General features: G+C 41.6%; 2 protein-coding genes across 4 annotated transcripts in view; one reads left to right on the top strand and one right to left on the bottom strand.

Annotated features, from left to right (window-relative positions):
* cstf2 (cleavage stimulation factor, 3' pre-RNA, subunit 2) overlaps positions 1-7,046 on the top strand; it is a 19,791-nt gene extending 12,745 nt beyond the window's left edge. For all 3 annotated transcript variants that reach the window (XM_086138118.1, XM_086138128.1, XM_086138110.1), the window contains 6 exons: positions 347-446; positions 702-901; positions 2,775-2,899; positions 4,144-4,236; positions 4,462-4,612; positions 5,509-7,046. In XM_086138118.1, coding sequence (XP_085994244.1) covers positions 347-446; positions 702-901; positions 2,775-2,899; positions 4,144-4,236; positions 4,462-4,584 — 641 coding nt within the window. In that variant the 3' untranslated portion in view covers positions 4,585-4,612; positions 5,509-7,046. The remainder of the gene's footprint in view (positions 1-346; positions 447-701; positions 902-2,774; positions 2,900-4,143; positions 4,237-4,461; positions 4,613-5,508) is intronic.
* nox1 (NADPH oxidase 1) lies at positions 5,688-18,349 on the bottom strand. The gene is made up of 13 exons (XM_086138102.1): positions 18,207-18,349; positions 18,042-18,137; positions 17,812-17,922; positions 15,676-15,760; positions 14,040-14,185; positions 13,425-13,618; positions 13,220-13,343; positions 12,523-12,615; positions 12,201-12,442; positions 11,562-11,724; positions 8,475-8,621; positions 8,035-8,159; positions 5,688-7,908 (listed from the first exon to the last, which is right to left on the bottom strand). The coding sequence occupies exons 1-13, from the start codon at positions 18,249-18,251 to the stop codon at positions 7,782-7,784; spliced, it is 1,698 nt and encodes a 565-aa protein (XP_085994228.1). The 5' UTR covers positions 18,252-18,349; the 3' UTR covers positions 5,688-7,781.

The raw sequence follows: 18,349 nt of genomic DNA, 5'->3' as shown, positions 1-18,349 counted from the left end.
TATGTTTTTGACTCGTATAAATATATCTTTTCAAAAAACACAGAGACAAAAATGCAAAGGTGACTTGCGATACGACTGTTTTGAGTCACGAGCGTGATCATTCAATATCAAGGCACAGCTATACTCTAATGAAAAGAGATCAAAACGTGTTCTTCAGAAAACTACAAGAGCACCATTGCACTCTATATTTTGCCTCATTTACTTCTAGACTCCATTAATCAACAATGCTACACAATCCTCACAATTTTGAACGAGGTAGTGACATGTTTTGGCTGGCCAGTGTCTTGTCTCGTGTTGTGTCATCGTGTTTTTTATGCCTATTTTCACCTTGTTTGTTCTCCCTTAGGAGGGGGCGGCATACCCCCCAGAGGCCTGCTTGGCGACGGGCCCAACGATCCCCGAGGGGGCAGTCTGCTGTCGGTCACGGGAGACACCATTGACCCCAAGTGAGTATATGCGGCGCACCGAGCGACCACGGAACAATTTATAAAGTGTGCGTGCTTTCGCAACTAGTTTTCCCGAGTTGGCCGGCCAATGTCATTCCCTGATAAGAATGCCAGGGGTCGCCCTTTTAATCGTTTTTTTCTGTTGTTGTTGCAGTGATTTCACCACTAGGGTCAGTTGCCTTCTGCTAGTTGTTTGCAATTGTCTGCTTCCGTCTATTCCAGCCCAGGACTTAACCAATTAAAACTTATGTTTAGCCGAGGCTACATCGGAGCACCTCCACCCCACGCCCAGCCGCCGGTGCACATGGGCCCGATGGGAGGTGTCCCACCACCGGATATGCGAGGCCCCCCCATGGATCTGAGAGGGCCGCCAATGGGCGAACCACGAAACATGATGGGTGACCCCAGGGGGCCTCCTATGCTGGAGCAGCGCGGACCCCTGATGGAAACCAGAGGTCAGCTGAAGCGGCCGTGTTGCACTCGAGTCAAGAAAATATTCACATCACTTGACTCTTTCACCATGTTACTGTCCTATTGCAAAACGTATTAAAAATAATTTACTTCGGCAAAATTCTACAATCAACACTCCATAATCACAAACACCTTTTGGTTTATTTGCCCCAAATTTATTGATAATTGAAAAAAGTTGTGTTCCTCATTTTTTTAAAAATTGTGATCAAGGTGTGAAAATTTCAAAACCCCCAGAAACGTTATTTGGGGGGGGGGGGGTTGAAGAATGAATCATGAATTCAATCCAATTTAGACTCAGGCTGTAACATGACAATGTGCAAAGAGTGGTGTGTATTTACGGATGCTTTTTTTAAATTTTGAGGGTAAAATTACTTTAATAGGCGCAACCCCCCTTCCCATTCATCCTCCCCCTTATTACATGTTATGTCTTGTGACTTGTTGTAACGTGCAGCGTCTGCTGTGATGCGGACGTTGTATCGGTCTGTCGTGGTGAAGAAGGAGCTGAGCCAAAGGGCGAAGCTCTCAATTTACCGGTCGATCTACGTTCCAACCCTCATCTATGGTCACGAGCTATGGGTCGTGACCGAAAGAACGAGATCCCGGTTACAAGCGGCCGAAATTAGTTTTCTCCGCAGGGTGTCCGGGCTCTCCCTTAGAGATAAGGTGAGAAGCTCGGTCATCCGGGAGGGGCTCAGAGTCGAGCCGCTTCTCCTCCACATCGAGAGGAGCCAGATGAGGTGGCTTGGGCATCTGATTCGGATTCCTCCTGAGCGCCTCCCTGGTGAGGTGTTCCGGGCATGTCCCACCGGGAGGAGACCCCGAGGAAGACCCAGGACACGCTGGAGAGACTATGTCACCCAGCTGGCCTGGGAACGTCTCGGGATCCCCCGGGGAGAGCTGGAAGAAGTAGCTAGAGAGAGGGAAGTCTGGGCTTCCCTGCTAAAGCTGTTGCCCCCGCGACCCGGCCCTGGATAAGCGGTAGATGATGGATGGATGGATGGACTTGTTGTAACTGTCATATGCTTATTTATGTGCTAGGGTCTTTTTTTATCCTGGACTTAAATTATCCTCAGAAGAGGATAGTTCGAGCGTGTTTTTTTTTTTTCCCTCTCCCTACCCAGTGTTTTCCTTTCTGAATTCTGACTGTAATTTCCCCATTGCGGGGCAAATAAAGGATATCTTAAGATCAAAGAACAAGTCTATTTAAAAAAATCATATGTAAGACACATTACATAGTTAATTCTAATTGTACCAATTGTTATTTTGATAGATTTTACACTATAATGATAGCTTCAGACCAGTCAAAAACAACAGGTCTTTAGTTTGTGGTGCAACTACACAGGGGTTGCTTCGAGTGGAGAAGAAGGCACCATCAGCCAGATGTGGTGAGGGCAGAGTGTATGTGCCACTTGGCAAGGTGCCTCGGATTAAAAATGTTGTATAAACTCTCCAAGCAACAGGATCATCCATTCCCTTTTCTGCTGCTTGCCTTCTCTTCCTCCTCCCACCATCTTTTGCAACAATAAGAGTGATTGATCGTCAGTTCGAGGTGTGCTCTACTTCTCGTCGAAACCAGCGGCAAATGTCTTCATGTTCTCCTCGTAAGCTGCTACGTCAGCACTTCCAAGTGTGGCCATGTTAGCCACCGGGGCGCTGTCATCTTTTCGCTCTGCTCGATGGACCTTTCACACTGAGCGAATGTGGTGTAAGAAGGACTCAAGTGTTGACACCATAACATGCAGAGAGAGCACCAGTAGACTCAATTTCTGTATTGTTCCAAAAGTAAATTCTTGTTTTTTCACTTAACATTATTCACGATTTATGTGTGTTTGTGTTTTCCACATCTTCTTCCTGCAGGCCGCGATCCCAGAGCAATGGACGCCCGCGGTCCCGTGGCAGGTCAAAGGGTTCCCATGGCAGGAGGAATGCAAGGCCCCATCCCCCACAACATGGGCCCCAACGCACCCCTGGTTGCACGGCCGGTAAATGTCTCTTTTGCAATCTTTCCTTTGTTTATTGTCTCTGGGTTTTATCTGTGAGAGTTATCAGGTGCAAGGCTGGAGTATTCTTCTGTGTTGTTTGTCTAATGAGTCACCGTGACAGGAACGGTGAACTCGACTCGCCAGCTTGCAACCATTAGGATGCTTTCCAAGTGTTTCTTTGAAATACCAGACAATTCATTCAGTCATTTGCATCATGGATAACTCACTGTAATGAATGAACCGATGATTTCAATTGGAAAAAAATGCAAATGTGTTAATGTACTGTATGTTTAAAATTATTTTACCAGTATTTTTTTATATGAATCATTTTCAAAAAGAATTGAAGTTGTTCAGTGAGATACCAACAAATCCAAAAAAGCATTTTTACTCAACAAATGTGAATTTTTTTTAAATTAAGGCATATTTAAATGTGTATGTCAAATCGTTTTTTTTTAATTTAATGAATATACAATACATGCTTTTACAGTTTATGATCTATCGTTATCTCTTATTGTGTAAACTAGCAACAAAGTGTTTAATATGTGAAATAATGTATTTTGATACTTAAATAACACATCATTTTAATGTTTTGTTTAAACAAATTTTAGTAATTATTTTTTTTGTTAAATAACTCAATGTAGATGTCTCTAAAAATGTGTCCTGTTTTTCCCACGCATGACTGTCCCTGATTCTTTACACATAGTCCTTTTTTTCTTAATCGTGGAACGTGAAGTCACACACAAATCCTCTTGTCGCGTTCTCCCAGCTATGGATATGATGTCGCACTTTCACCATTAATTCTTTCTCGTCTCCTTTCTTCCCGGGAGCGTGATTTAAGCGGGTGACCGGCTTGCATTCACCGCTTCACTTGACCTCTGATTGGTTATCCTCTCGCTTTGTCCCGTATTTTCCGTTTTCTGAATGGTTCTTTTCTCCTCCCCGCGCGTGCTTTCTTCTTCCGATTGGATTTACTCACTGCAGTTTTTCATTCGTCTTTTATTTGTTGACAAAATAATCAACCAATTTAGTTATCGTTATTGTATCAAGGAAGGACTTCTATTTTTGTTTTTGTTTTGTTTTCATCTGAAAAAAAATATTTGTGACAAAATGAAAGATGAAGGTTTTTCATCAATGAAATTAACACTGGCTTGGTTGACCCTCCAAAGTGAACTGCGTCTGTCCAGCCTGGATATCATGACTCTGCTGATCAGCACTGCAAATGCCCGCCGTGTTTTTCTCCACAGGGTCCCGTTATTTCAGGAGTTCCTCCTCCAGGAGGAGGAGGTGGCGGCTTCAGCCCGGCTCAGAACCAAGTTTCCACACAAGATCAAGAGAAGGTGAGTGTCACTTAGGGGACGTCTTCCTGCCCCAAAATGAAACTCAGGTGGTACCGTTGTCATTTTTGCTTGTTGTACATCGTCTTTTTTCATGTATTATCCTGAAATACAGCTTTTCCAAGTTTTAAAAGCTCTTGTGTAACGTTAATGTAAGCTTTGGAGGCACGGCACCACATTGTGCCGCCACATCCTCTTGATGCCCCGTTTTTGTGTCCCCATTTGCAGGCTGCCCTGATCATGCAAGTTCTACAGCTGACCCCGGAACAGATCGCCATGCTGCCCCCAGAGCAGAGGCAGAGCATCCTCATCCTCAAAGAGCAGATCCAGAAAACCACCGGGGCACCTTGATCGACACCCGGATGCCGTGCAGGGGCAGGTAGGTGCTTCACTCGGCTCGTCGCCCCAAAGCGGGCTCAAACACAGCCCCGCACTCAACTCCAGCCGCATATCCCATCACCTTACCTGGTTCATTGGGCACAATCATGCCGTTTTGATCAAAGAAAACATGACTTATTTCCCCTCACTCAAATACATTACGCCTTTATTTTTGTAAAACTGTTAATTCCAGCTTTTGTCTTTTAAAAGTGTCATTTCACCATCATATTCTACAATTATATCTACAATCGTATTCTATATTATCTGACTTTATTCTTATAAAATTATCAGAATTCTTGAATGTTATACTTATTAGATTTTATCTAACATTATACTTTTTACAGAATCTGCTTTTTTGTTTAATTCTCGCAAAAGTATATTTTTCTTTCACCCAAAAAAATTTAAAAAGCAATGTTAGTTCCCCCAATTTTTTTTCTTATACTTGGCAAATTTATTCTACTATTGCAAGTCTTTTTTTTTTTTTAAAGAACTTTATTCTTCAAAAATTGACACTGACCTTATACTACACAGTTTGTCCATTATTAGCATGGCTTTTTTTAATTGTAAAATTACTTTTCATTGTACATTTTAAAATTTTGTCAATAAATTGACTATTTTCTCAGAGATGAAAAATGTAATTTAAATTTTTTTCTTACATACCGTGACATTGTTTTAATATTGAATCCCGTAATACACAAGTATCTTGCATTTTTCATAATTTGGATGAATGTAGCTTGCAGCTACAAAAAACGTCCGCTGAAGAAATTTAAACATTCTGTAAGAACCCATTACTATTATTTGTATACCGGTAATACAGATCAGGTCGGAACTGGCTCTCTGCAAAGTATTCTCCCCTGTGTTCAAGGATAGATAATACCGACTTTCTTATTCTTTTAGGAATGACAGTCTGACCTCAGTCAAGTTTGCCTCATCATTAGTTTGGATGTTTGTATAGTTTTATTTTAAATCCATGTCTTTTTTTTATGCAGTCCCACCAAAAAAAGTGTGAAAACAAACATCACCACATCATCCTTTATTTTCCCCCATGTTTCATCAATAAAACAAAACTACGAAAACATGAGCACTTATCCTTTATTTACCAGACACATAAAGACAATAGTGGACAATTCGCACTTGAGTTCTTCATTAAATGGAGTTTAAACATAACTGTCATTGGCTTAAGGGAATGATTAACCACAGGCCACATGACTTTTTTTTCCCAGGTGCACTGAACATGAACACATTGGATCAAGATAATAGAAAGTTAACTTTTCTTTTGATGGCGGTGCAGACACCTGCAGCGGCTCCTCTTGTTTTATGTTGAGAGGAAAGAAATTTCATCTGTGCTGTATGTCACACATACAGCACATTTGACAATAAAGTTGTGTTGAATTCAACTCAAGAACTGCATAAGGACATTTTGATCACACTCAACAGTGAATCATTGGTTTTGTTTAGTGTTAACCGCCAAGTCTAATCATGAATCAACAACTCATTAAAAGGCAGGGCTTTTCATATTTACAAGAAAACCTCCCAAAAAACAAAGTGCCTAAGTTTATATTTACACAGCTCTGAACATATGTCAAAATACTAAAATAGGAACTTTTGAAAACACAGGTAACTACTCTGAGGCAAAATACATGATAAATGCAATGTACAATACAAAATGTAAACAAAGGAATGATTGCAACATTTGGTGTGGGAGCGCTCATTGCAAAAATGAAGCTCAGGGCCCAAAAGGGCTCTTTGGGAAATTCTTCAATGGGGTTTTGTATTTCATTGATCAACAAATAGGCATGCCAAAAAAGTGTGTGTGTGCGCATGCACAATTTGGATAATAACATTGAGGAAGATACTTTTTAAATTAGATCAGACAGCTGATTTTAACACATTTTGGGGTGCTGAATCCAAAACTGATCTATTTTTCTCGAGTTTTTGAGCTTAGGAATTCTTCGTTTTCTTGGAAGAAAAACCCTGAAATCAATTTGTATGTATGTAAATAAAACACAAAGATGGAATAGTTAAAAGCTTTGAAAAATTTTAAAAAGCAGCATAAAACAAACTAGAATTTACAACCCATGGTTACAAGGTCAAAAGAGAAGTTAGCACTAATCCTCTTATTTCCTACTATGCTAGCTTTCTGTTTGTAGATATTGATACTACTGACCTACTGTCAGCTGCACTTTCTCAGTTGTCACGCAGCTCCTAGTCAACTCGTCTTACTACAGCAAGTCATACTTTGTTTTGAATCGGCATAAAAATGTAACTCAACAAAATTGTTTTTGCACAGATTTTATCAGTCTTATTTAAAGTAATTTTTTCCCCCTTGTCATGTTGTGACTTTTGAAAATATTTCTTTGTCCTTATTGTGGCGGTCCTTTTTAAATCACATCTTTTATTTTCAGACTGTGAATCGTGATTCTTGACTTTTTTTTTTTTAATATTTCAACTGTTTATAAATGACCACTTAATTCTTGTAATATTTTGACTACTCTTTGAATTACAACTTTCTCATAATGTAACTTTTTTCTTGTATGAATTTTTACACTTAAAATAGGCTTTTTCTTGATATTGGAACTATACTTAAAAAAAATGTTTTTACACACATTGTAACATTTAAATTTCCAACTTACAATTTAGATTTTTTTTGTAGTGACTGTTTTTAAAGTTAAGATTTTGTTCCCCTATGATGATTTTTTTTCACAATATTGCGACTAACGTGAAATTATACTTTTTATCACAGCTTTAACTTTATTCTTTATCACAATTATTCATTTACAGGTAATTTTCTCGTGTGCAACGCTTATTTTAAAATTCAGACTTTTCCCTGCTATTATAACTGTAAACGTGCAACTTTTAGGTTCAACTTCACTGACACGATTTTGTAGGTTTTGTAATAAACATACATTCACGAGTTGTTGAAGGAAACCCTGTTCTTTAAATATGTCCGCATTTTTACTAAACCATCAAGACCAGTGGTAGAGAGACAATAGGGAGAATTCAGACTAGTGGAGCAACATGCCCAGCATTGTTGTCAGAATTATTATTATTACTATTCTTATTTTGCATGCACGCTTTCAAACCTGCATGTGTGCCTTAATTAGCAATAAGAAAACATTTCCCCACCAGGTCTTCCCAAAAGGAGACTGCTGCTGTTTTTTTTCCCGAGCTCAAAAGTTCTCTTTGTTGAAGTAGAACTTTGTCTTTCGCGGGTCCACCTCCGAGTATTCGGCGCATTTCTTTTCCAAGACTTTCGCCAAAACTGCCGGGCCGCACAAGAATGTTCCCACCACAGCCCTGAAGAGGAAATGCAAAATATAACCTTTATTTGTCCCACACTGGGGAAATTCACAAAAAGATGGGACATTTTTGGCTATATTTGAATTTGTTTGGTATTTCAGAGAGGGAAGATAATTGTCTTACGAGGGATTCTCCTTGCGGACTTGTTCAAACTCCTTATTCCAGTTGGGTCTTCCATAATGAGTTTTCTGTTTGAGTCCTGTGATCACATCAGTCTCCTCGTCAAAGTGCACCATGGCATGATTGGCCTTAAGGGAACAGGAAGAGATTACGTGAAATACAGTAACGGCATGTTCCAAAGAACATTTTTTTTCAGATGAAAACCGGTCTAAATCTGAAGTGCTGTTCCAATGTACTGACATGTAGTGGTGCGGTCATTTTTTACAGTCAGCGCTTTTCCTAATTTATCAGTGCAACACTGGACCAACTCCTATTTCCAAGATAGACACACCCATGAAACCAGTCTTCACCTCACACAAAACAGCCCGCCAAATGAGTCCTCACCCCCAAACAACAACAAAAACAAAAAAACATTCAAAGCAATCATCCACAGGCGCACTTACATGACTCTGATCCCATCCGGTCAGAAAGAGCTTGTAGGTGAGGAAATCCCCAATGCCCCTCTCCTCCATCTCCCTCTCTTGGTCTTGCAGGAGGTCGGCAAACCACTCAAAAGCATTTGTCTCTCGGCACAGCCAGTAGAAGTAGATCTGGAATCGGGGAGTCAGAGAGAAAACCCCCCCACAAACAATAATGAAGCGCTTTCTCTAAAGACTTAATGAGGATCAGGGTGTGTTCAGGTTGGCGGGTTACATTACTTTGCTTCATTCAAGTGAGGGAAAATATCAGCGTGGGATAAACTAGCTAAATGGGAACAAAAGATGACCATGACGCACCAACGGAATTACAAATTTAAGTGGAACAAGGATGGTCATCATTCAAGATATGCTTTCAAACACTGGTGGGGAACCACTTCCAAAAATGTACAGTGGTGCCTTGAGATAAGACTAATTCATTCTGTGACCATGCTCATGACACAAAACATTCATATCCCAAGTCATGTTTTCCCATTGAGCCGAATGCAAATGTCATGAATCTGTTCCAGCCTCCGCCCACCCTAAAAAAAAAACAACAGTTTAAACAAAAAGTATTCTTTATATTTTCATTTGTGTTGAATCTGTCGCTTAATGGTACCGCAAAATAGATTATATTAGCATTTAGCTAGAGGACTGAAATGCTAAGCTATGTGGTTGTTTTAAATGCACATGGTGTAATTGTCTTCATTTTCTGTTTATTTGGACATTAAAGTTCAACTGAAGCCTCCTTTTTGAAGAAAACTTCACTTTTTACCATCGTGCTCCTTATTGTAAAGTGAGTTGAATTGACATTTGACATGATTTCTTTTTTTTTATACACTAGCAGTTGGCGCAGTTCAAAGTGCATCCTTGCACTGCTTAAGACTAACAACATGGCTATGAACAGAGAAGAGCTTGTTTTCAAAAGCATATTCAGTGCTGACACTATTTTTCTTAAAATAAAAAATGACTAGTGGCTTTAATGCCAGCTAAAAAACGGACAACGAGCAGAATCATTACCACATCATTGTTCCTCACATGAACGAAAAGAGATTGGTGCAAGGCAGTACTAGAGTAAATAGCGCTACATTGTTTGACTGTTCATTTTATGTGATATTTTTCAAAGATTCAGGGTAGTGTTCATATACATGCTTTGACCAAAGGGAGATTTAGAGGAGGAAACACTTATCAGTGAAATATATATCTATCTATATATATCCATCCATCCATTTTCCGAACCGCTTGATCCTCACTAGGGTCGCGGGGGGTGCTGGAGCCTATCCCAGCTGTCTTCGGGCAGTAGGCGGGGGACACCCTGAATCGGTTGCCAGCCAATCGCAGGGCACACAGAGACGAACAACCATCCACGCTCACATTCACACCTAGGGACAATTTAGAGCCTGCCATGCATGTTTTTGGAATGTGGGAGGAAACCGGAGTACCCGGAGAAAACCCACGCAGGCCCGGGGAGAACATGCAAACTCCACACAGGGAGGCCGGAGCTGGAATTGAACCCGGTACCTCTGCACTGTGAAGTCGACGTGCTAACCACTGGACTACCGGACCGCCCTTGTCTATATATAGATATAGATATATAAGAGCTGTCAGTTTAGCGCTTTTTTATTGGCATTAATTTAAATGAATTTTAACGAGATTAAATTTTTTCTCGCGAGATTAACGCGGCATACATCACAAGCGGATGTTACGTTGCTCTATAAATACACCAGAAACAAAACAACAAGCGTGCTGCAGAAGTCCACGCCCATGTCTGTTTTGCCAGCCACGGCAGCGCGAGACACCAAAAACGGATACTTAAAGTGTTTATGAATGGAAAGTTTACCTTTAAAAAGTTGCCAGATTGCTCCACTGACAAGACCAAAGTTACCTCTATCATACAGGTATACGATGTATGCCACTGACGCGATTGTTACTTGTTTGGAACTATTTTGTGTGGAAGGTTACAGCGTTCCGTGTCTATATAAATAGAGCGGGTGGAGCTTCTCTGTGTTCGTCTGACAGTGACGGTGCGCTGCAGTGGTAGCGACCTAGCGAAAATAAAACGTCTCCAGTGTTGTCATCGAACCAAGTGTAGTCATCCGAAATGTCTACACCAAACCGTAGAGAGACTTCCGCGCAAGAAGGACCAACAGAATCAACATAGCCTGACTGCTGTGTTCAAAGCAAACTTGAGAAAAGCGAAGTATACAACCATGGTTTAAATCCACTATAGGCTGAGTACTAGTTTCCCTTAGATATGCACTTTATCATGTTATATTGCTCTGTTCTGAGTCCATAAAAAGAGCTGTTAAAGCAGCTGTTGTGTGACAAAATATCTTTTTCACTGTTGTTGATGGACAGTAATATTGTGTGAGGGATTATGTGTGAATAACTACTACAAGTGAAAAATGTTCATGTAAAATTGAAAATTGAAATTGTTATTACAGTAAATATTTGCATTTTGCACATAGAAAACGGATTCATGATTCCATGTTGATGAGAGCATTAAAATGGGGAAAAATAGGACAAAAAATATAAAGGGAAATTCAGAAACGATAAAAAATGCGTGAGTAATCACGATTAATTTTTTTGTTCATTTGAGTTAATTATGACAGTTGCATTTTTAATTAGATTAAATATTTTAATCGTTTAACAGCTCTAATATATATACTGTATATATATATATAATATTTCTATACACACACACTGGGGAGGGTAAAAAAAGCTTTAGATCTTGTTTGATCTCAGGAGAAATAGATCAATAACAAATCCCAGAAGTGAAAAGCAAAACAAGCCAAACTTGATTTGACTGTCATTGCCATTTTCTTGTCTACCAGCCAAGGGAATGAAAATGTGCCCTGCCCTAAAATGTACACGGGGGGGGGGGGTGTTGGTGCCTGAGAATGTCAAAAGTTGCTTTAGCCGGTCTCTCAGTAGACCAGTTTGACATAATGTGAGGCGTGCGGACGTGCCAAAACTTTCTGGTTGAAAATCAAAGCGGAGACGTGTCAGTCCACATGACATGACATGACAACAAAAGCAAAAACCACGCGGCGTTGCCGTGTGGTTGCGAGTTACCTTTCGTGTGCGCAGCACTGGGTTGGAATCCTTGAATTTGTACCAGATGGACTTGAGGATGGAGGCGAAGGGGGTGACGCCGATTCCCGCCCCCACCAGCATGGCCACCTCGTAGTCAAACACGTCCTCGCTGGCCGTACCGAAGGGTCCGTCCACGCCCATTCTGAAAATATGACAGATGCAACTCTGCATGAATGTGAATGCTTGACTCAGCATTGGTAAATATTTTGAAACACAGTAGAATGTGTGTGAATTCTCATCCTCAGCATTCACACACAAAAATTTTCAACAAGTGTAATAAGAGTGGATGCGAGACAATCTCATTTCATGTGAACAACTATCAGTAGTAACACAAATTCATTGCTGATGCAATGTAGCATAAGCGAAAATGCTCTTCAATTGCGTTTCTTTGCATTGGTAAATAGTTTGAGGCACACCGGCATTGGTGTGTGGATGCAGAGAGACGAGCATTTACACAAACGATTTTTGACACAATAGCATGAATGTGAGACAGTACTAACACGAATATGGTTGAGGTTCAGCTTGACTGTGAATACTTTCTTCTGATAGCATGAGGGGGAATACGGTCTCACAGCATTCACATCACACGAGCAGAACATTTGAAATACTAGAACTGACTTGGGCCCTTGCGCGCCCTCGGGCAGCTGCTGCATGATGCTGATGAGTTTTTCGGTCCAGTCTCCGGCCGAGCGGATGTGCACGCTGAGGAAGTCCTCCTCGGGGGCTGAGGTCATGGTGAACGGGTGCCACTCCAGTTGCGAGATGGCCGGGCAGTTGAGGAACACGTACTGGCCCACCTCCATTTTGAAGCCGTTCTTGACCAGCTGCAACTCCAGCACCTTGGATGGATGCAACACGATCTAAGAAAAGAAGAAAAAAAAACCTTAGAAAAACAGGCGAGCTCGAAAGATACTGCCCGGAACTTCAGCAGAAACTTTACCTTTCGGTATCGGACTGTCTGCATATATCGGACTAAACGCAGCAGCCGCTCACACAGGTACAGAATCATCGGACCGATCACCCACATCCAAGTCTGGGGGAGAAGTGGGGGGTATAAAAGGAGGATGGTTAGCAGCTTTGGCCTCAAGTTTGTTCGAAAAACAATAGGAGTTGATGCATGCCATCATTTATTGAGCCATGGCACTTAGTTTTTGCGTTAATATTGTATTTGCTATTGGAGAAAATATAGTGATGGAGTTTATGCATCATAATTTAATGGTGCAATAAAGTTCATTGTGCTGCTCCTCACGGTATGCCCACCTTGACCATCAGGAGACAGTATACTGCTGTATACCCTTCCCATCCTCCCTGTCCACTGCATGTAAGCCTCGAGATTTGTTGTACATGTCTTTTAAATGTACGCTGCATGTGCCCGAGGTTTTCTCTCGGCTCAAACCATGCTTCCATTCAAGGAGAATGGTTAGACTCGAGTCTGATGCCACTTGTTTTCATTTCACATCTAAGATATCGAGAGCTCAACAGCAAAGTGTCAGGCTTCCCGTTCTGTCTCCCTCTGTTGGTCATTGTTTTGTTTAAATTCCTCTGGATGGGTTGTAACTGGGAAAGTAAATTCCTTGCAAGACTTGCATACTTTGCCCAAAAATCTGATTCCGTTATCTCCAAAACAAGAGACTAACCTTGGGAAAGCCCCCTGCAAACTGTGGGATGGGGCACTGGGGAATCCGCCCCCACTCGGCACTGCGGTCCTTGCAGAAAGTGAAGTTGTGCGGCGGGCTATCTTTCTGACTCCTCACGATGCGCCTGAAGGGGACGCGCCAAGAGTTGATGGCAAACAATAGAGGCGAAAGCGAGGAAAGAAGGACATGGCGGGCATTCACCTACCCGGCGCCGTGAATGACGAGGCCGGCGAAGAAGATGATGAAGAGGTGGTGCGTATACCAAAAGACCTCAAAGTAGCTGCGGCGGATGACCTCCATGGAAGACGTGATAATGAGGATGAGGCACAGGGTGATGATGACCCCCGTGATGCCCGCGATGGTGGTGAAAACCAAGTAAGTGGGAATTTGCTGTGGATCCTGACACACAAAAACAACTTCAGGTCATTTGTGCCTAGCTGGCCACTTCATTAGGAACACCCATACAAGCGACAACAGCACACTTCTGCCTTTGTAAACTACTGCTCAGCTTTTATTGATGCTGTCATATACTTGCAGTATCAATTCAACACTTATTGTTGTGTGCCTGCGGTTTGCAATGGTGTATACACACACACACACATTGTATATAGATATATATAGATAGATATAATCATTTAAACCCCATTATACACATGCTTACACGCACACCTAAATCTAAGCATGCCATTTCTGAATCCCAATTGCCTGAATTTGCCACACTTCCTTTAGAGTGATATAGAGGGGCAAGGAACCATATTTGGTTCCTTAAACCACTCAACACAGAAGTAATCTAATCAAAATTAGGGAGAAGATGACTCACTAGACTTGTTATGCGAATGGGGTTGAGGTAGGTGGTGTTTTTCGTGTCGGCCAGGTTGGACAGTGCTGTGCTGAGATCATCGTAAACGCCTTGTCTGCTGTTGTTGTACCACTCCACGTTTAGGAGATGAGCGATGACGTGAACCGCTGTAGGGAGACGACACAGAGAAGCCACAGGGGTCAGATATGACACATGACACAGTCCACACTCGAGGTACCAAACATGTCAATACGTTCATTTCTGTGACATATTATGATCGGGCAAAAGAGCTGGACCAATCAAGGTTCTGTTTTGAACTCTTAACTTCACCACTCGAGTGGAGTGGAAACAGGTCTCAGTTGGATACCGTGCAGTTATTCACCACTAAAGCAATTGCAAACACTACAACCACAATAAAGTTAATCTCATAGTTTAGTTGCTGGCACCTATCCCAGCTGACTTTGAGCGGAAGGCAGACTACACCCTGAACTGTTCGCTAGTCAGTCGCAGGGCACCTATAGAGACAAACGACCATTCACACCCACATCATCACTGAGTGGGAACGGAACGCTGCCCGCAAACAAGTCCGGCAAGTGTACCACGACACCATCAGTGACTCTTTGAGTAGTCACACTTACTCGAATCACCCTGTGTCAATATTTAAATTATACATTTATGACCTCTGTGTAATAGGACTCAGATTGATCAAATTTCAGCATTTTTAAGGAAAGGAAAAATATATATATACATCTATATATAGAGGGCGGCCCGGTAGTCCAGTGGTTAGCACGTCGACTTCACAGTGCAGAGGTACCGGGTTCGATTCCAGCTCCGGCCTCCCTGTGTGGAGTTTGCATGTTCTCCCCGGGCCTGCGTGGGTTTTCTCCGGGTACTCTGGTTTCCTCCCACATTCCAAAAACATGCATGGCAGGCTGATTGAACGCTCTAAATTGTCCCTAGGTGTGAATGTGAGCGTGGATGGTTGTTCGTCTCTGTGTGCCCTGCGATTGGCTGGCAACCGATTCAGGGTGTCCCCCGCCTACTGCCTGAAGACAGCTGGGATAGGCTCCAGCACCCCCCGCGACCCTAGTGAGGATCAAGCGGTTCGGAAAATGGATGGATGGATCTATATATATATATATATGTATATATATATATATATATATATATATATAGCTCCGGTTTGCTCCCACATTCCAAAAGCATGCATGGCAGGTTGATTGGACGCTCTAAATTGTCCCTAGGTGTGTGTGTGGGCGTGGATGGTTGTTCGTTTCTGTGTGCCCTGCGATTGGCTGGCAACTGATTCAGGGTGTCCCCCGCCTACTGCCCGAAGACGGCTGGGATAGGCTCCAGCACCCCCCGCAACCCTAGTGAGGATCAAGCGGTTCGGATAATGGATGGATGGATGGATATATATATATATATATATATATATATATATATAAACATGCAGTATTTTTTATGATTTCACAAAAACATCAGGGTCCTTCATGAGTGCACTTCCCTGATAAAGCAAAACAGAGGACACACCTGTTGACTTGTCACAGTGAGGAATTCAATACACAGACACTCACAGTATCACAACTCGTTTCCCATAACCTAATCATCTGTTATCAGTACACCTGAGACCCGCCCCCTTTTGCGACAAGCTCACCTGTCATCAGGGCGATCGTGTAAGCCACTAATTTGTGGAATTCAATATTTTTGTCCAGCTGCTTCCTCAAACTACGACTGCAACACTGAATAAGAAAAAAAAAGCACAAATATTTAATTCTCATTTCAAATTGAACAATTAATCACGCCCAACAGCACAGAAGCTACTACTCAAAAAATAATAATACATTCAGGAAAAATAACAATAACCATAATCATCATCATCATCATCCTAATACAAAACGACACCTGTGTGATGCCTTTCAGGACACCCAAAGATGCATGGCACGGAACTGAAGAAACTTTTCATGGATATAAATAAGGTGTAACAGAGATACATATCACCACTGAATATGTATACTCTGTTACACCTTATATATATATATATATATATATACATGTATATACCTTCAAAAAAGAGTGACTTGACTTGCGTGATTTTCAAGGTATGAGCCATCGTTTGGATTTTTTTTTTTTTTGCTTTGACTTACGAGCATACATTTTAGATATGAAAACTGTGCAGACATGTCCAGCTCAGGGCCTGGAGGGCCACTGTCCTGCCTTTTTTCCAGCTCTCCCGCCTGCAACACACCTGATTCAGATGATCAGCTCATCAGCCAGCTCTGAAGCAGCATTAGAACCATCCTGATGATTTGAATCAGGTGTGTTGCTCTTGGGAGAGCTGGAAAACTGGCAGGACAGCGGCCCTTGAGGACCGACTTTGGACAACCCTGGTATAGAGGCATTGAACTCAACTCCCTTCACAACAAATCGCAATTTGGTGGATAGTTCAGCAATTCTTCTTCTTCAAAAAAAGAATTTAGCTGTTTCGTGCAAACAAATTGAAATCAGGCAGATATTCTTTATCCTCTTTGATTAATGACCAATATTATTACAGTTTACTTGATACTGTAATGGTCTTCATGTGAACTGTATCTGTGTGTCTGTATTATACTGCACCCAGGTGGCCACCAAACACCCAACACCAAAAGGCGAGCACAATTTCCACTGAAGCAGGCAAAAATTCCTTACATTTTATTTAATTGTTATTAGCCTCTGTTTTTTTGTTTTTTTTAATGAACAATATTATGGAGTGCTATTTTACTGCTGAAAACAAATGTTTGTAATTTTTTGGGTGTCGGTCAAAACAGATTAATGGAATTACTATTCATTTCAAATAGGAAAGATTATTTGCGATCGGAACATTTTTGTTACGAGTGTCATGGAACAAATTAAACTTGTTTATCAAGGCACCGCTGGATGCAAGTTCATATATTGATTTCAATGGAATCAGTGGGAATAAACATTTTGGTTAGTCAGTATCGGATTATTGAATAACACAGTTAAAAAAAAAGACAATTAAATCATTTGGATGCATCCATGCCTTCTTATGACAAACAACACATACTTTATGCTCTTTAAGTTTCTGAAATGTTATGACTCAGGTTTTTAAAATGAGTCTAAATTTCCAATTATTCCCAAGTGTACCACTTGTCCAAAATTACTGCCTAGAAATGTTCTTTCCATTCACAAAACCTTTTTCCTTGCAGGGGTTATAGCCCTTCTCCTGAGAAGAATATATATATATACTGTATATGAGCCAGCGATCAACTGATATATATATATATTTTTTTGAGGTGCAAACGCAAACTTGAGAGACGAACAAAAAGGAACCACATCGCCTCTGCTGCCTGAATGCTAACATACAATGGGAAACTCCATAGACAAACAGGCTAACAGTTAGCATTTATGTGGTGTAGTGTTACCCATTATGCAACAGATACCTGAACACACATTGTACTGTAACATCAACATGTATGATATTAATCATCATCTAATAATCTAGAGTGCTATTTTTATCATTAAAAAATCACCGAATTTTGTGGTCTTTTTTGGGGGGGGGGGGCTGGAACAAATTGCTTGGTTTAGGAACAAATTATACTCAAATCTCGAGCGGTCACTCTATTTATCGTTACATGTATGGGCATTTGAGTGTTAGGTGTTTTGAGGCTTTTTAAGTTTCCCCACCCTTTCATTGCTAGTAGTAGTCTTTTCACGCAGTCATGTATCTCTTACAATTACATGGGACAAGCTCTTAGACAGACACTGGAGATATTCTCATATCTGCACATCTTACCACGAGGGAGCCCCGAATGAGTGACAGCAGGTTGCGACACACAGGGAGGAGGATCAGCATACAATTGAAGTTCAGGACGGCGGCGGGAGCCCTGGCCCAGGCCAGAGCCGACTGTGGGTGACCCCAAAAAATGAAACAAAACATCATGAGTCTGTCAGGGAATTGGATGAAGTGTATGACACGTATGTGTGTGTGGAGGTGGGGGGGGGGGGTACTTCTGAAGGACTCACGCCTAAGAGATGCCGTGTGTAAAAGTACTCATCCCCCACATCATAGACGAGATAAAACCAGACAAAGAGGAAGATGTTGATGCCCATCCATACCACCTGCAAAATATGAAGATGGTCAAATACGCTCATTTATGTCACCCGTGGTACAAATGTGAAGCAGCTCACCAGTGTGACACAGGTAACGCCGTTGTTAATAATCCAGTTGGCCATGTTGAACACCTTCAATGGGATTACACAAAGCGCGACATCGCCGCGCTTTTAAAGGCTGCAGGCTCCTCCCTCAAGCGCCAGTGACCTGGCACACAAGG

The sequence above is a fragment of the Hippocampus guttulatus genome, chromosome 2 (genome assembly GCF_054856545.1).
Source record: "Hippocampus guttulatus isolate MCC_2025c chromosome 2, RoL_Hgut_1.0, whole genome shotgun sequence".
Taxonomy (NCBI): Eukaryota; Metazoa; Chordata; class Actinopteri; order Syngnathiformes; family Syngnathidae; genus Hippocampus; species Hippocampus guttulatus.
This window is presented reverse-complemented; position numbering and strand designations above follow the sequence as displayed.

What these genes read in the sequence shown, in the direction of transcription:
- nox1 (XM_086138102.1), bottom strand. Translation starts at nt 18,251, where the DNA reads ATGGCCAACTGGATTATTAACAACGGCGTTACCTGTGTCACACTG. An exon ending in CCATTCGCATAACAAGTCTA is followed by an intron (nt 13,619 to 14,039) that starts GTGAGTCATCTT and finishes TTTGTGTGTCAG; the next exon opens with GATCCACAGCAAATTCCCAC. An exon ending in GTCCGCAAGGAGAATCCCTC is followed by an intron (nt 7,909 to 8,034) that starts GTAAGACAATTA and finishes TTTCCTCTTCAG; the next exon opens with GGCTGTGGTGGGAACATTCT.